General features: G+C 37.9%; 1 protein-coding gene across 1 annotated transcript in view; it reads left to right on the top strand.

Annotated features, from left to right (window-relative positions):
* Nucleotides 1–1,431: 1,431 nt before the first annotated feature.
* Nucleotides 1,432–16,754, top strand: part of fam20ca (FAM20C golgi associated secretory pathway kinase a) — a 56,461-nt gene continuing 41,138 nt past the window's right edge. Inside the window, exons 1-3 of the mRNA XM_017484006.3 lie at nt 1,432–2,844; nt 5,954–6,132; nt 13,380–13,458. Of these exons, the coding sequence (XP_017339495.1) occupies nt 2,258–2,844; nt 5,954–6,132; nt 13,380–13,458 (845 nt within the window). The 5' untranslated portion in view covers nt 1,432–2,257. The remainder of the gene's footprint in view (nt 2,845–5,953; nt 6,133–13,379; nt 13,459–16,754) is intronic.

Genomic DNA, 16,754 nt, shown 5'->3' with positions numbered 1-16,754 from the left:
ATATCTTAAGTTCTTTATAGCACCATCTATTTGCTGGTGTTTAAAGCACAGTAATGCCACAATGAATCATGCTATCATAAGTTCTCAAAAAATTTATATAAATAAATAATAAAAATAAACTTGGGTTGGGGTTCGATTCCTGCGGCTCTGTGTGTGCGGAGTTTGCATGTTACAAACCCCGTGCTGCAGGGGTTTCCTCCGGGTACTCTGGTTTCCTCCCCCAGTCCAAAGACATGCATGGTAGGCTGATTGGTGTATCTAAAGTGTCCGTAGTGTATGAATGCATGTGTGAATGTGTGTGTGATTGTGTGCCCTGTGATGGACTGGCACCCTGTCCAGGGTGTACCCCGCCTTGTGCCCGATGTTCCCTGGGATAGGCTTCAGGCTCCCCCGTGACCCTGAAAAGGAGTAAGCGGTTGAAGATGGATGGATGGTGCTTTAAGGAATCAAAGTAAAGTTCTTATGAGTGATGCCAGGAGAACCTTTTCCAGTCCCACAAAGAACCTTATAGGGTTCACTTGAACTTTTTAAAGGATGATACCTTGAAGAACCAATATGCTGCTCTGAAGAACTTATAATGAAACATAAAGAACTTCTTTAATCTCCAGAAAACCATATAGCACAACTCAAGAAACAATGAAAATGGTTCTTGACAAGAAGAAGGTTCTTTGCAGAACCTATGGTGCTGAACCTTTGTTTTTAAGAGTGTAAGTTGAATGAACGAGTGAATGAACGAATGAATGAAAAGGCATCTATAATTCTGAAATATATAATAGAATTCCAATATGATGATAAACAGTACAGTACTGTACAAAAGTCTTAGGCACCCTATTTTTAGTACGAATGTTGTTATATTTATTTTATGCATTATTGTTGAAATTTTGTATGTCAGTAAAGAAAGCAACATATTGCATAACCGACCACTTTTCATATAACAAAACTTAACGAAGGCTGCTGGGTTTTGCATGCAGATAAGAAGCAAGTGTGACAGGCAAAGTCTCCAGACGAACTGTGCAGATTCTCCAGGATGCTCAATAATACATACCAGCTAACTTCCTTATAAAACTACACAGTGCCCCTGAGACTACTATTTTTTAAGCAAAGGGTTGTTACCAGAATTTACTCTGTCTGCTCTTTATGGTGTTTTATAGTGCCTTATTTTTGAACGCATCTTTGCTTCACAGCATTTCTTTGCAAGACTTTTGCACAGTAGCTCAGGTGCGAGGGAACTACACTTTATTCATCTGGCCCAATTAATGTTATTTACACCTTGCTCACTGTGCTGACATGAAACATGAAGCAAACGAGCCCATTATTCCTGGAATAATGCGGTGTGTATTAGGATGTGTGTGCACAGGAGTGAGCATAAGGGCCCTCCTCTTTGTGCACTAGCGCCCTCTTGTCGCCCGCATCTGAAGTAGCTGTGGGTATTTCAAACTGGCATTTAAAGGTTTTCTTCGAGGATCGGCGGCTGCTCGCGCGTAGCCTTGGCAGCCAATCTGGGCCCTGTGACGCGCGCGCGAGGCAGCACGGCTCCGTGCTCATATTTAACACAGTAGTGCGAGAGAATAAGGGACAGCACCCGGGACACGAGCGCGCGGAAACACCAGACACCTGCCACAGCATAGCGGACACACGGCCGACATTTCATTCATGTTCCCCTCCGAACTGTTTCATTTCCTTTTGCTTCTTATACGACTTGTCTTGTATTTTTATTTATTTTAAAAAATATATATTTTTTGCACTGCACGGACTTGATTCAATGCTTTTGTGCAATCTATTAGTGATAAAAAAAAGGATGCATCTGTTCTTTAACGTTCACTGAGGAAACGGACTGCAACTGATACGATTTCTTATTTGATGCTTTTTTATTTGGTTGTTGGTTTTTCCTTCACTGGGATTGAGGGCAGCTCCGGATTTATAGCTCGCCACCTTTAAAAACATTTCGACTGTAGGTGTACAGGAAGATGCGCGCTATACAACGCTGATTGATAGAAAATCTTTTTCCTTTTCTTTTTTTTTTTTTTTTTGCTGTTGTTGTTTTTCTTTTTTTTCTTTCTTTTTTTTTGCATAATAACATGACCTGCACGCAAAAGAGGAATAGCTAAAAATCCAAACAACGCGGATTACACTTTGAAATGAAAGCAGATGCATATCCAAGAAGCACCGTGCGGTGTGTTTTCGTTTCAGCATCCTTAAAACACCGGTAATGTGGCACTCGGTTTGATCAAACTAGCCACCGTTTGTAACGTTCAAAATGATCCTTTTCCGCAAATTCCGCGTGTTGCTTCTCATGGTGTTCCTCGTAGCGTGTACCATGCACATCATGATAGACTTGCTGCCCAAACTGGAGAAGAGAGCAGCGGGAGCGGACTCCGCAAACTCGGGCTGTTCTTGCGCGCACGAGCCGAGCGAGGCGCCTCGCGGCCGGGGCAAGCAGCAGCAGCAGCCGCAGCAGTTGCAACAGCAACGCGCGAGGTCCGGAGCACCGGCGGAAGCAAGCTGGCCCAACAAGCACACGCTCAGAATCTTACAAGATTTCAGCCAAGAGCCCAGCTCAAACCTCAGCTCACAGTCTCTGGAGAAGGCGGCGGCCACCGGAGACAAGACGGATGCGACCCGAGCAGGGAAGCAGCGCGCGGCGGACTCTGAGAGCCAGAGGAGTCTGATGAAGGAGGCGGCGAGTGGAAGCAAGCAGGCTAACAGAGGCACCTCCAGACTCGCAGCTCTCTACCAGCACCCGTTGTATAGAACCGAGCTGCCGCTGCTCGCCGACGACGACACGCTGTTCAATGTCAATACGGACATACGATTTTATTCCAAAGCCACCGGAAACCAAGAATGGTAAAGTAACCAGGCTCGCGACTTGTTAGATATTTCCAGGTAATGTAGCTCACGAGCGGTTATGTTAAGTTTTGAAGGTCGTTAACGACACCTGAGAAAACCTGCGTCGCACTGAGGTGACATTTGTGGAGGGAAAATATTTGAATTCTTGGCTTTCTCATTAAATAACCTTTGATTTTTATTTAATTATTTTTTTTAATCACTTTTAAGTAAATTATTATAATATAGCTTACATTCCCTACATACATTCTCAGAAAAAGGTACTAAACTGTACCGTTCCATGTTGCTGGGGTGTATCCTGAAGCGTACACCTTTCCTACCTTTACCTTCTAGCTAAAATGGTGTATTTATAATTGTAGCTTACCTTTATAGCTTTATTATAAAATAAATTACGTAAAATTATGTACCTTGAATCATTTTAAAGTTGCACTGTAACTACATTTCCAGGTGAAATGTACAGTTGTTTCTGTTGTTGTTTTTACTTCATTTTTTCTGAGTGTAAATTAGCTTACACGTCCATGCTTTCCATTTTCTGGGATTTTATGGTAGAAACGCTTCTCACTGGGATTATATATGCAAGGTTACTCTTTTGTACTTTTACTCATTTGTAGATTAACATCATTATAAGCTACATTAAACTATATAGAGATCCAGACCTTAAGGACCATTCTAGTATGATATAGGGTAATGCTACATTAACATTGTACCTTGCACTTTTAGAGGGTGTATCTTTTATAGCATTAAAATGTACCTTTTTACCAGGAAATATGAATATAGAGTACCTTTTTAAATTATATAAGGTACATCAATGGTCCATAATTAGTTTAGAGTAAAGCTTTAAAAAAGTACTCCAGATGCACATATCTTGGTAAAAGATACAGATGAACATCCTTTAGTACCATTTTCCTGAACCCTATTTACTAATCATAGTGGTATTTGGAAATCATAGGCGACTTAAAGCATAATTTGATCATGAGAGACCATTCATTGCTTCCCTTGATTTCTTGACTTTCCTCACTTCAGTATGTGAGTTGTTGGTTTGATTTTTTTTGTTGTTGTTGTTCTTGTGTTCACTTTGTCTATCCATTATTCTCTACGTCACCTACCATGGTTTTGTGCTCAAATCTGGTTTTTATTTTTATATATATATATATATATATATATATATATATATATATATATATATATATATATATATATATATATATAGCCACACAGGGAGGAGGCAGGAATCAAACCCCCAACTCTAGAGGTGTGAGGCAAATGTGATAACAACTAAGCCACTGTGCCCCCTATATACTATATATATATATATATATATATATATATATATATATATATATATATATATATATAGGGTTGTGGGTTCGATTCCCACTTCCGACCTGTGTGTGCGGAGCTTGCGTCTCCTCCGGTTTCCTCCCCCAGTCCAAAGACATGCACTGTAGGCTGATTGGCATCTCTAAATTGTTCGTAGTGTGTGCGCAATTGTACCCTACGATGGGTTCGCACGCCATCCAGGGTGTTCCCCACATTGTGCCCTGAGTTTGCTGGGATAAGATATATATATATATATATATATATATATATATATATATATATATATATATGTAAAATTTCCAGAATGTTTCCTTCTGACCCCTAAAGGCTCTAGCAGTCACTGTCGTTGCCTATTATTACAAGGACAAAATGATGAATGCAGAACACAGTCACCTGAAGCAATATGATCTACTTAGTCACTGCTTTACTGATCAAATTACCCACTTTCGTTATGATGGCATAAAGATGAAGCCACAACTCCAAAATGTGTATAATTTTCAAAGCCGTTTTAGCACTCAGGGCCTCAGGTGCTAGGTATTACACGCATGGATCAGTAATTATTCCAATATTTTCTCTGTCAACAGCTTTGACCTTACATGATTTGCCATCTGAGAAAATGTGACATTATGGCCATCATGACAAAAAAATCTGAATCATTACATGTAGTTGTGACTGTGAAACTCATGCCTTGAGCATATTGTGCATCTGTCTGCAAAATCTGGTGAATTCTCATATGGGACATAGATTATTTTTCACATGGTTCTTTACTATGAAAAGGGTCTAGTTATGAAGACAGAATTAAGCCGAACAACATGATCAGATATGAAGCTGAAAGAGCCTGCTGAAACTGCCTGTTATCGAGACTAACTATAGTAAAACAAAATTCCTATTTGAAATTCCAATTTTGTGTGTTATTAATGTTGTACTTGTATCATCCTCATTAATATTATAAGAGGGAGGAAGCAATTTTTAAATTTAAAAGCTAATTATTAATAGGTGGTGACACAACAGATGGACCACTGGATTACTGCAGAAATGGATTTGGCATTAGAATGCCCCGCAATAAAAAGTTTAATGGGTGAACGTCGACGTAGTGTTTTAGCCAGTAATTTAGTGCTTTAGTCTGATTTAAGAATTACGACTGGAGCTTATAAGAATTGGTCTTAGATTTAGACTTATTTAATGAACTTATTTATTTACTCATGCTCTGACATTTAGAAATAATCAATAGAAAGTTTAATGAAGTGTTTAAGAGTAATGCCTACTGTAGATGTAGTGTTTTGGCTGGTGCTTTATTCCAAGACATGCAAGAAAATTTCCTTGACAGTCGACTTGGACTTGAGCTTATGGAACTTAAATGTAGCGTTAGACTTCATTTATTACCTACATTTTTCATGCTCTGGCTTTTAGAAATGAGTTACATTTTTTAAAGGAATAACATTACTCAAAGTACACTTCTACATCCTACTGCAGTTCATTAAAGAAGCCCCCATATCCCACACTTGGATTGCAATAAGTAGTTGACTTTGATTTGAGTAGAATTTTAGGGACTTTGGGCTTAGATGTCAGGGTTTTAAAGGTTACTAATGGTAAGAGTGAGAATAGGCTTGAATATGAGTGTAAGTGATGAGACTGCAACATTGTCTATGTTCTGCTTCCCTACTGTTCCTCATGGCTTATATTTTGAAGATGTTGATATTACTGTTTCCATATTGGTTGTTTATGGTATAAAAATATTCACTGCATTATCGTATGAAGTCTGATGCCCTGCACTGTCCTTTGTTCCTAGGCACCATGAGGGAAATGAGGAAGAGGAGTACAACCCAACCGGGGAGGCCACTGCTGAGTCATACCCCAACTGGCTTCGCTTCCACATTGGGATTAACCGCTATGAGCTCTACTCCAGACACAACCTTGTAGTGGAGGCACTGCTCAAAGACCTGCAGGCCCAGAAGATCACAAGCGTAGGTGAGTGCTCAGATGAAGTGGGTTGCTATTAATTAAGGAATGTTTTTTATATGTAACTCATATATATATGGGGCACAGTGGCTGGGGTTAGGGGTTCAATTTCTGCCTCTGCCCTGTGTGCGTGGAGTTTTCATGTTTTCCCCGTGTTTCGGGGGCTTTCCTCCAGATACTCCGATTTCCTCCCTCATCCAAAGACATGCATTGTAGACTGATTGACATCTCTAAATAGTGTATGAATGGGTGTGTGAATGTGTGTGTGATTGTCCCTTGAGATGGTTTGGTACCCTATCCAAATATATAGTATTATCAATTTATAAATAGCTCAGTTGAATAATCCCTATCTCCAAAAACTAACACAGAGTAGTTTAGGGCAGGACACAACCCAAGTAGTTATCTGTGGTCAGTGAACAAATTTGTAAAGTTGTGTCTGTTGGGGCATGGTAATATGACAATATAATATTGATATTGTGATAAATTGTCTCAATACAGCTTTTCTGAGATATTGTGGGTATGATATATTTTTCTAACATTGTCGTTTATTTTTTATTGATAACAGTTACATACTCTGGAAGCAGCTGATTTCATTTCTACTGCTTTGAATTTTAAAAATGCAAAATGTCAACATTTTTACAGAACATTTTTTCTTTCTCCTTTTCAGTGTTACTTCAATAACAGTTTTGTCAAACAGGTTAATTTTTAAATGCAACACTTTCTTGCTGGTTGTTTACTATAAATATAACATATTATACATTATACATATCTTGCAGCACTCGAATATTATGATTATGACTTTTTTTATTTGTCATAGTGTCATATTTCCCACCCTTTGTGTCTGTGATATTAATAAGAGACAGCTTTGCAATTTGTGATTAGACAGGCAGTTATGGAAATTAATGGAAATTTTTCCATGTGCGGGCGCACAGTGATTAAGTGGTTAGCACGTTCGTCTCTCACCTCTAGGGTTGGGGGTTTGATTCCCGCCACTCCCCTGTGTGTAAAGTTTGTGTGTTCTCCCCATGCTGCGGGGTTTCCTCTAGGTACTCTGGTTTCCTCTTCCAGTACAAAGACACGCATGGTAGGCTGATTGACATGTCCAAAGTGTCCATAGTGTATGAATGTGTGTGTGGCACCCTGTCCAGGGTATACCCCGACTTCTGCCCGATGCTCCCTGGCATAGGCTCCAGGTTCCCAGTGTTCCAGTAGGATAAGCGGTATAGAAAAGGGATGGATGGTTTGTCCATGTGCACTATGGATGTAACCGAATATGAATACATTATTTAAAATAAATAATGTGTTCTGAATATATACAGATATGAATAGGAAGTACACTAAGCAAAAAGAAGTTTCAGTTTAGGCCACGCTCACTTTAAAATGCAAGTACAGATACAGATGTTTGGAACACTAAACAGATACAGATAGTGGTATTGTGTTACACCCCTAATTTACACACAAGGATGGATGGATGCATGTTTGCAGCAGTCAGCGTGTACAGTTTCTACATAAAAGCCATCTATTGAGTTGAATGGCAGCCAAATCTCTGTCTATCGTTCAGTGCTTCCTCTTAGCCCCGCTGCAGTGTGGATGCTGATGTGGCTTGTTGTTTACAGTGCATCATACATCAATCAGGGCCATCAACAATTTGACACTCCAGTAAAACTGTACCAAGCTCAGGGATTTTAAACCTTGAGTTGTAAGTCTTTTACAACCTTGTGTCTGAGTGTTGGCTGAGTTGTCAGTGGTGCTGGTAAAACACATTGTCTCTGTTACACCACAGATGGAGTCAGATCAAAGATATTTACATATACAGTACTGTGCTAAAGTCTTAGGCACCCTTTGTTTTTAGTACAAATTTTGTTATAGATTTTTATTTTATGACTATCGAGTCAGTACAAAAACATTTTAGTTTTCCAAACATTAGTTTTCCAGCACAAAATTATATGTTGCAGAAAAATGTTTGTATGTCAGTAAAGAAAGCAGCACATTAAGTAGTAAGAGACACTTTTCAGATAAAAAAAACATAATAATGGCTGCTGGATTTTGCAGCAGAAAAAAAAAAGAAAAAAGTGTGACAGTCAAAGTGTCCAGAAGAACCGTGGGCTGGTTCTGCAAGATGCTCAGTAAAACTTACAGCTCATTTCCTTATAAAACTGCACTAATTCTACCTGTATTTTTTAAAGCAAAGGGTCGTCACACCACATATCGTCTTTGTTTCAATTATTACTGTTTACTGGTCTTTTTAGTTTTTTTTTTAAAATGGAGACAAATTTAATTTAATTCTTTCTGAAGGTATCTTTGCTTTACAGCATTGCGTTGCATGTACCTAAGACCTTTGTACAGTGCTGTGAATTCATGCATATCTTTGGTATCCTGGTCAGGGTGAATCCAAAGCTTATCCCAGGAACACATCCTGAATGGCACCCCAGTCCATTACACCAAAGTCAATTTTATTAATGCAGAAACAATATATAAACACTGTAGAGCCTGGAATGATGGTTATGAGTTCTGTTAACTAAATACAAGTGATGGTCAAACTTGTAACATTTAGTAGCCACTCTCTTTGCATAAATGGCATTAAGGGTGTAAAAATTAGTGATGGCACCGATCTAACCGCCATGATCCGTATCTGACAGATATCAGCAAAATCTGTTTTTTTTTAAAATTCTCCTTTCAATAATATCCATCCATCCATCCATTTTCTGTACCGCTTATCCTTACTGGGTCTCGGGGAACCTGGAGCCTATCCCAGGGGACAGGGGGCACAAGGCAGGGGACACCCTGGACAAGGTGCCAATCCATCGCAGGGCATCCTTCCAATAATACAATACAATACAATACAATACAATATACATAATTTTAAAGTACAGTAATTTGTAAAGAAAAACATTTGGATGACAATTTATATTGACTAATTCTCAGGTTTTCAGTATCAGTATCATTACTGAAAAAGGAAAGGGGTATCATGCCACCTCTAGTAAAAATATTAAAAACACTGCTTTACTTCATTTTTGTCTGATTTTACTAGACTATACTTTAGACTATACTAAACTACAGTGAAATATTTGATGCTGAGAAATTAAAATTCTACTCACTTAAGAGATTTAGACTAAGTCTAGGGAAATGAAACAGGACTATTGCCATAACTGGACTCTCTGGCTTCTGTCTCAAGCCCTTTTTGTGAGGACCTACTGCTAAAGGATGCCATCTTTTATAGTACTGTATATAGAACTGATTGCTTGCTTTATATAAAGCACACAGTTAAGCACACAAGGAAAGATAAGCAAAGCTGCTGAACACCAGGCCATTAAATCTGCCAGGCTATTATTGCTGGCATAACATGCATTTAGAAAAAAAAACAACTGTTGTCCGTGCATTCTGACAGTTAATCAGGGATGGTCTGTGCCGTAAAAGCTTTGTGTAACACAGAAGACTCACATGAGAGGTGTGTATGTACCCACAGAGATTTATTAATGGGTTTCCAGAGTCATTGTCAGCATTTATAACAGGGGTCAGAATACAGGCAGACAAGGTGAATGCATGCAGGTCAATGATAACAAGCCCAAAAGACAAGCAAATAATAAGGTGTTAGATACTTGAGCCAAAAGCAAGGGACCAATATAGCTAACAATCACTGGATGGATAAATAAGAGTTTACAAAAGGCAATAGGAAAACAAATAACTTAAATAGAAAATCCAAAACCAAAGAGCAGTTAGAAGCAATAATCAAGAGAAAGAGAGTGTTAACAAGAAAGTAAATTAGATATTTTTTCTCTCTCTCTACCTGTTAGGAATTTGTTAGCAATGTTGGTACTCTGTACAGTGTTTTCTTGATTCTGGTTGCACAAGTTCATAGATCCTTAGTTGACTTCTGCATCTGGTCTGTCTATCACACAGATTGCTATACATGCCACCTGGATGATCCTACAATCAGTAAATCTCTTTTTAACAAGATCTCTGTCACCTTTTCAGTCACACCACAGGAACTGAGCAGCACTTATCAGATGCTTATAGCACTGTTGCTCCATACTGTTGTAAACTTAATGGTTTTATCACTTTCACCCAACAACAAAAAAAAAAACGTTATAAAAGATCGCTGCTTATCAGTGTCTGGTATTATACTGTTTATTTGTTAAGCCATAAATCATCACTCTTGGAGATTGTGAAAAGGTAAATATGCAGTCAGTAGGAAAAGTTATAAGCCTTTCCCAAGGGGAGAATATGAGGCAGGAGGAGGACAGGAGGAGAATGGGTTTGTCTGGAGGAGGCTGTGAGGCAGGGGGAGGACAGTGCGGTGGGAGAAGGATGTGAAACACGGGGAGGACATGAGGCAGGAGGAGACCGTGAGGCAGAAGTAGGATGAATTTGGCAGGAGGACTCTGTGAGGCAGGGGGAGGCTGGGGAGGCAGGTGGAGGACATGAGCCAGTAGGAGACCGTGAGGCAGAAGTAGGATGAATTTGGCAGGAAGATGCTGTGAGGCAGGAGGAGGATGGGGAGGCAGGAGGAGGCTCTGAGGCAGGAGGAGGCTGAGGAGGCAGAAGGAGAACGGGGAGGTAGGTGAAGGACGTGAAGCTGGAGGAGGATGGGGAGGCAGTATGTTTTTACAGATATGTTATGATGTATATGACAAATCAATACAGTATGACAGATATTTTTTTAAAAGCGCATTTTATTTATTTATAGTCATAGCCTCTTCATAACCAGCATCAGCACTGCAAGTGAGTCTGCTCTCTCTCTCTCTTTCTCTCTCTCTCTCTCTCTCTCTCTCTCTCTACTTTACCTCTGAGTAGGGAGTTGGGCTTTCGTAACTGACAGTACCACTTAAATAGTTTATCATTATTTCCTCTCTAACATTAATTATAGATTTACTTTATAATTACTAGAGATGCACCGATACTATATTTCTCAGCCGATTCTGATAGCCGATTATTCAGAGTGATATCGGCCGATGCTGATACCGATAGTTTGGTGGTTCTGCCTTTTATACCTTCTTTTAAATTAATAATAATCAATTCCACAATCCTGAAGGAAATTTCAACAAATTGTTTCACAGTAACTGGTCTCATAAACAGAAAACACATTACTCAAATTAACATTAGCACATGAACTAAATTCTGAAGATTAAATTAAGATTTCTTAACTTATTGAATGTTATTAATTCATATTAACATTGACTGCATTCTAAAAAAAAAAAAATGAAAACCCTCCTGTTAGGTTTCACATTCACTCACCACAAACAAGAACATTTCTACTTCATCATTGAACAACAAAATGGTAAAATATAATATAAAGTTTTTTTTGATGATATTAACTCATATTAACATTAACTGGATATGAAATATACTACACTACAAATATATTTTTCCATGCAATGTATAGCTTTTTTGTCAACTTATTTTCATTTAAATCTTTCAACAGTGTACTGGCACTTAATTCAGCGCAAACAGCTCGAGCAGGATGGCAAAAAAAAAATGATTAGACTCGACGCAGAAACTCCCGCTTCACTGCTGCAGCATCCGGTGTAAAATTTTAGCAGTGCAGAGATAGACAAACTGCAGTTTAGTCGTCATTCCACACAAGAGACATCTTCTTTACACACAGCACGAAATCAATGTGTTTTCCCACCCTCTTTTTATTGACAGGATATATTCGGCCCTGATCATCGGATTTTTTTAAACTATCAGCTGATAGCATGAAAAATTGGCTTTATCGGCAGATACCGATTATTGGCCGATACATCGGTGCGTCTTTAATAATTACTATAACCTTTTATTTATTTAGTTATTGTTCACATGAATTTTAAATCTCAGTGCTCCAGCTTCATTGGTCTTTGGACCTACAGCATTCTATATAATTGCTAGACATACTGTATGAATGAACAAAGATTAAAGATTTGTCTATAATAAATAAGCATTCTCATTTATTGTATTTTTAATAAGTTTAGTCTAGCACACTGACCACAGAGCAGAGGCAACTCTTCCTTATATACGGGTGCAAGTTGATATCATACGACTATGATATACAGTACTGTGCAACAGTGTTAGGCACATGCAAAGAAATGCTTTACAGCAAAGATGCCTTCAAACGTAATGAAATTAAATGTTTCTACATTTAAAAAACATTTTTAAAGAGCAGTAAACAGAAATAAATGAAACAAAGACGATATTTGGTGTGACGACCATTTGCTTAAACAAATTAGTAGTAGTCTCAGGTAGAATTAGTGCAGTTTTATGTCACACTTGCTTCTTATTTCTGCAGCCTTCATTGTGTTTTTTGTCGGAAAAGGGGTCTCTTACGTAATATGCTGCTTTCTTTACTGACATACAAACATTTTTCTGTAACATTTAATTTTGAGCTAGAAAACTAATGTTTGGAAAACTAAAATGTTTTTGTACTGACTCGATAATGTAGAAGTCATAAAATAAAAATCTATAACAAAGTTTGTACTAAAAAATAGGGTGCCTAAGACTTTTGCACAGTACTGTAGTCTGGGTGAAATCATGGTTCTCATGCAAACTACTGATAAAAGGAAAATTGGAAATGGAACATCAACTTTGTAGATGTTTTCAGTTCCCGTTAAAGAGGAAAGAGAGCTGCACACAGCTCCTCGCTAATCATTTGAGCACCACTCCGCTACATAGAAACAGTCTGATGTGGCAAAAAGAGAGTTCTAAGTGTCACTGTAAATCTTTGGCAACTAGAAATTATTATCGATTTGAATTTAGCTTATCCTCCTGTCCTGTTCAGCCATTTGAAAATGTGTTGCATGTCTATAATAAAGTGGTTTATTAAAAGCAGTTGAATGGGAAGCAAGAAGCATTGTGCGTTGACAAGAAAATAGTCATCCAATATTTAGTTATTACTTCATTCTAGGGGACTGTTGTTTTTGTTAGTGATGATTGATCAGGGTCATGCATTGCTATAGCTGCAACGAGAGAAAAGGAGAGTGCTTGAATATTATGTGATCTTCTAATAAACTACAGTAACCGTGTGTTATTAATTAATAAAATGTTTTTATTTTCAACGGAAGAAAGTATATTTTGGTGCTTGTCAGTATACCTGGGCATATACCTCAGTATAGTGGAAACACTGTTAGGCGTTACTCGTGTGTGTGTGTGTGTGTGTGTGTGTGTGTGTGTGTGTGTGTGTGTGTGTGTGTGTGTGGTTTGTGTGTGCACTAAATAAACTGTGATGAATTTTCTTGTCTCGCCACTAAAGACCCAAGATAAAAAGTGATTCTCTCTTCCCACAGCTATGAAGTCTGGTGGCACTCAGCTGAAACTCATCATGACATTTCAGAATTATGGCCAAGCTCTCTTCAAGCCGATGAAGTAAGTGGCACAAGAATCTCCAGATTTATCATCCATTATACAATGCGATTAGGGGAATCTCAGGCTTCTTCGCCGAGACAGGGAACATATTTCATAAGCCTGCTGTTTTATGTAGAGAAGGTAATATCAAAAAAGCTCTAAGCTTGATTGTAAGCTAAAACTATCCTGATCATTACTCTATTTGTACATTCTGATACCTCCAAGCTTCTGTTGAATAGAGGTGGACAATATGACAGAAATATCATATCCCGATATATGAAGACAATACATTATATATGTATATCTCACACTATATAGGTTTGTGAAAACAAACTGCCAGGAATACAGTAGTGTTGCATTAAGAAACCCAAATGTTGAATTATAATTTTATTTAATGACTACATCAGTTTATTATTCTCACTGAATGAAGGTAAAATTAAATTTTAAAAAAGTCAGTACAAACTAAAAATCAGCTGCATCCAATCAGAGTTTGCCATTTTTATAACAATACTGATGATATTTATGACGCATCGGAAAAATGTATTGTGGCATAATTTATTGTACTAATGTACTATTTATTGTACATTATATCATCATATTTCGCAGCCCTCTTCAGACAGAATAAGTTTTTATATCCCATTAAGGTGTGATATAAGATCATTGTATTAGTTACAGAGATGAGATTGTCTCTGTGGTTTATTATATAGTCATTACACCAAAAAATTTCATCATAGCCTCCAGTGCTCAGAAATACACAGTATGGTCTCAACTAATTGAAAAGAAAACTCACAACTGGATATTATGTGACTGGGTTTAGTGGTGCTTTTGGAAACAGTTCATAACTATTCAATCTGGAATGCCATGCTTCAATTATTCTCCTATCAAGATGGCAACCAAATGTGGAGAACATGATTAAGATGATGGCTGCGTTAATGCTGTAGGATACTTGAGATGATGTGTGTGAGGGTTGTGTGATGGTAAAAAGCTACAAGCTTGTGGTTTTCTGCAGTTCAGTTTTGGCCACTGTGCATGAATTGTTTATCTTCCGAGTTCACCCAACTTGTGACATGGTGAGTGAAGCCTCCACATGATGACCGTTCTCTCTGCGTTCACATCATATTGTTCCTGGAATCCAGATATGTATGAAATATGCCGAGACTTTTAAACAAAACTGGCCCAAGTGAAGTAGTAAATTGTTGCTCTACATCTAATAAAACATGCATCTACAGTAAAAAAAAAAGTATCTCCTCATGTCTTGTGAAGCCATCTCAGCTCAACGGTGTTTAGATATGCTGGAGCGTCATAATATTTCCATGTGGGTAATGATCAGTTTGTTTTTAATTAATATCACCAGGCCTACATGTTAATTAAAACAACAGAGGAGCCATCAGGAGCTCTTGGGGATGTTTTCCATCAGAAGCAGTAGCAGCACATAAAACCATGCTGAATGATTCAAGACTCCCACAGCTGAGACCGAGCTGCCACCTTTCTCTCACTTGATCAAATAATTGCTCACGGATGCTTGATTTCCTTTGCCCAGACACTGTCAAGCCCATTTTATTTGATTGCACCTCATCAAAGGAATTGAACCATCAATGCTTTGTGTTTTCTAATGTTCTGGGGTGTAGAAGAGCTGATGAAACCTGCAGTTTTTACAATTACTTTAACAATTTTAATTAAATTACATTACAGGTTCCAAAACACCAATCTAAAAAAAAACATTGGAGGACTATCTAACAGTGTTGGTGTTGTATCAAGATGTCTCTTAATTTGTACTTTTCTCTTTTTTTCGCTCTTGTGTGAAATTTTCTACAAATGCCCTGAAGGATAAGTTGGGAAAAATTCAATTTAATCCATTTTGTGTACTGTACAAAAAAAAAAAAAAAAAAACATTTCTCAAATTTAACCCTTGAATGTGTAACAGCTGTGCTTACTAGATTCAAACTCAAATGCTGTGTCCATGTTCTGATGAAGTGTGCTGTCACAAATAAGAAGAATAATGAGGTTGGTTAGGAAATAAGTTTCCAAGACATTAACTTACTAAAAGTGCTGGACAAATGTAAAACAAATACAAACATGCAATAGTAAACATTATAGCCATAAAAAAAACTGGATTACACTAATATGAGTAGTAGTATTAGTACTGCTAGTTAGTCCTGTTCATGCCAGTTTGGTGGAAAAAGTAATTAGGAGGTTAGACCTCCTTATTATTATCAAAGTTTTAAAATTTTTCATTGAACTCTTACAGTTATTAATCTCTTTGACCAGTCATTTATATAAACGGGTTTAATCCAAACCTCAATAATTCAAAAACAAGTCGCATATAAATAATGTCAAATTGGACCTAACATGTTCTGTCAGCAGAAATTAAAGCGCTGTGGCTGCAATAAGAGCCAGAATATTATCGTACACATTTAAATAATGAGTCTAATATTTCAGTAGTTGGATTATGTTCAGAGGAGGGAATTATTTCACAGTTCCAAGTGGCCCTGGTTGCAAAAGGTTTGAGAACCCCTGAGTTCTCAACTACAGGCACTGAATTGACAGAGGGGCCCAAAAGTCTGAGCGCACTACCGAAAATGCTTCTCTTTTGCCATTTTTTCTGAATTAATACAACATTTTTCATTACAAATTATATTATCAGCAACACCTTAAGTGGAAAGTAGAATCTTTGAAATATTTTAATGAATTTCAGAGTTTTAAGTATTTGGTACATTCCCTTTTTTGCTTTAATGACAGTGTGCACTCAAGCTGGCATGGAGTCCACAAGTTTGTCAAAACATTATGATCCATTTTAGATCAAATCCGTCAGAGTGTCATCTGCACACATGCTTTAGTAGGAGAGATTTGGCATGAGGAAAATCTTACCTTTTGTACAAAGCTGTTAACATGGTCAATAGCACATATTTGCTTACATTTAAATAGTAAAATTTAATTGGAAAAAATAAAAACCTTTTTGGACCCCAGCGTAAGTGGTGGATAACTGTGAAATAAAGACAGTGATGCAAGAGCTAAGCTAGACCAGAAATAACAAAAACAGCACTACTAAGAAACATGGAATATTTGAAAAAATGAGTTAATGGAAACTTAGGCTGGTGGTGCAGAGGACTCTGACAGACTGGGAGAAAGCTTGATGGCATGGAGCAGTTTTGCAGAAATAGCTCAGAGAAGCAAACTGATGCAGTGACGATGCAGATGCAGGAGCAAAGGCGTTACAGTCTGAGATTTAAGCCGATTCAAAAGGCTGAGCTCATACTGTAATGAATTCAGTCATGCACAGTGGAACACATCGAGTAAATAACTTCAGGTTAAATGCT

This window comes from Ictalurus punctatus, chromosome 2 (assembly GCF_001660625.3).
Source record: "Ictalurus punctatus breed USDA103 chromosome 2, Coco_2.0, whole genome shotgun sequence".
Taxonomy (NCBI): Eukaryota; Metazoa; Chordata; class Actinopteri; order Siluriformes; family Ictaluridae; genus Ictalurus; species Ictalurus punctatus.
This window is presented reverse-complemented; position numbering and strand designations above follow the sequence as displayed.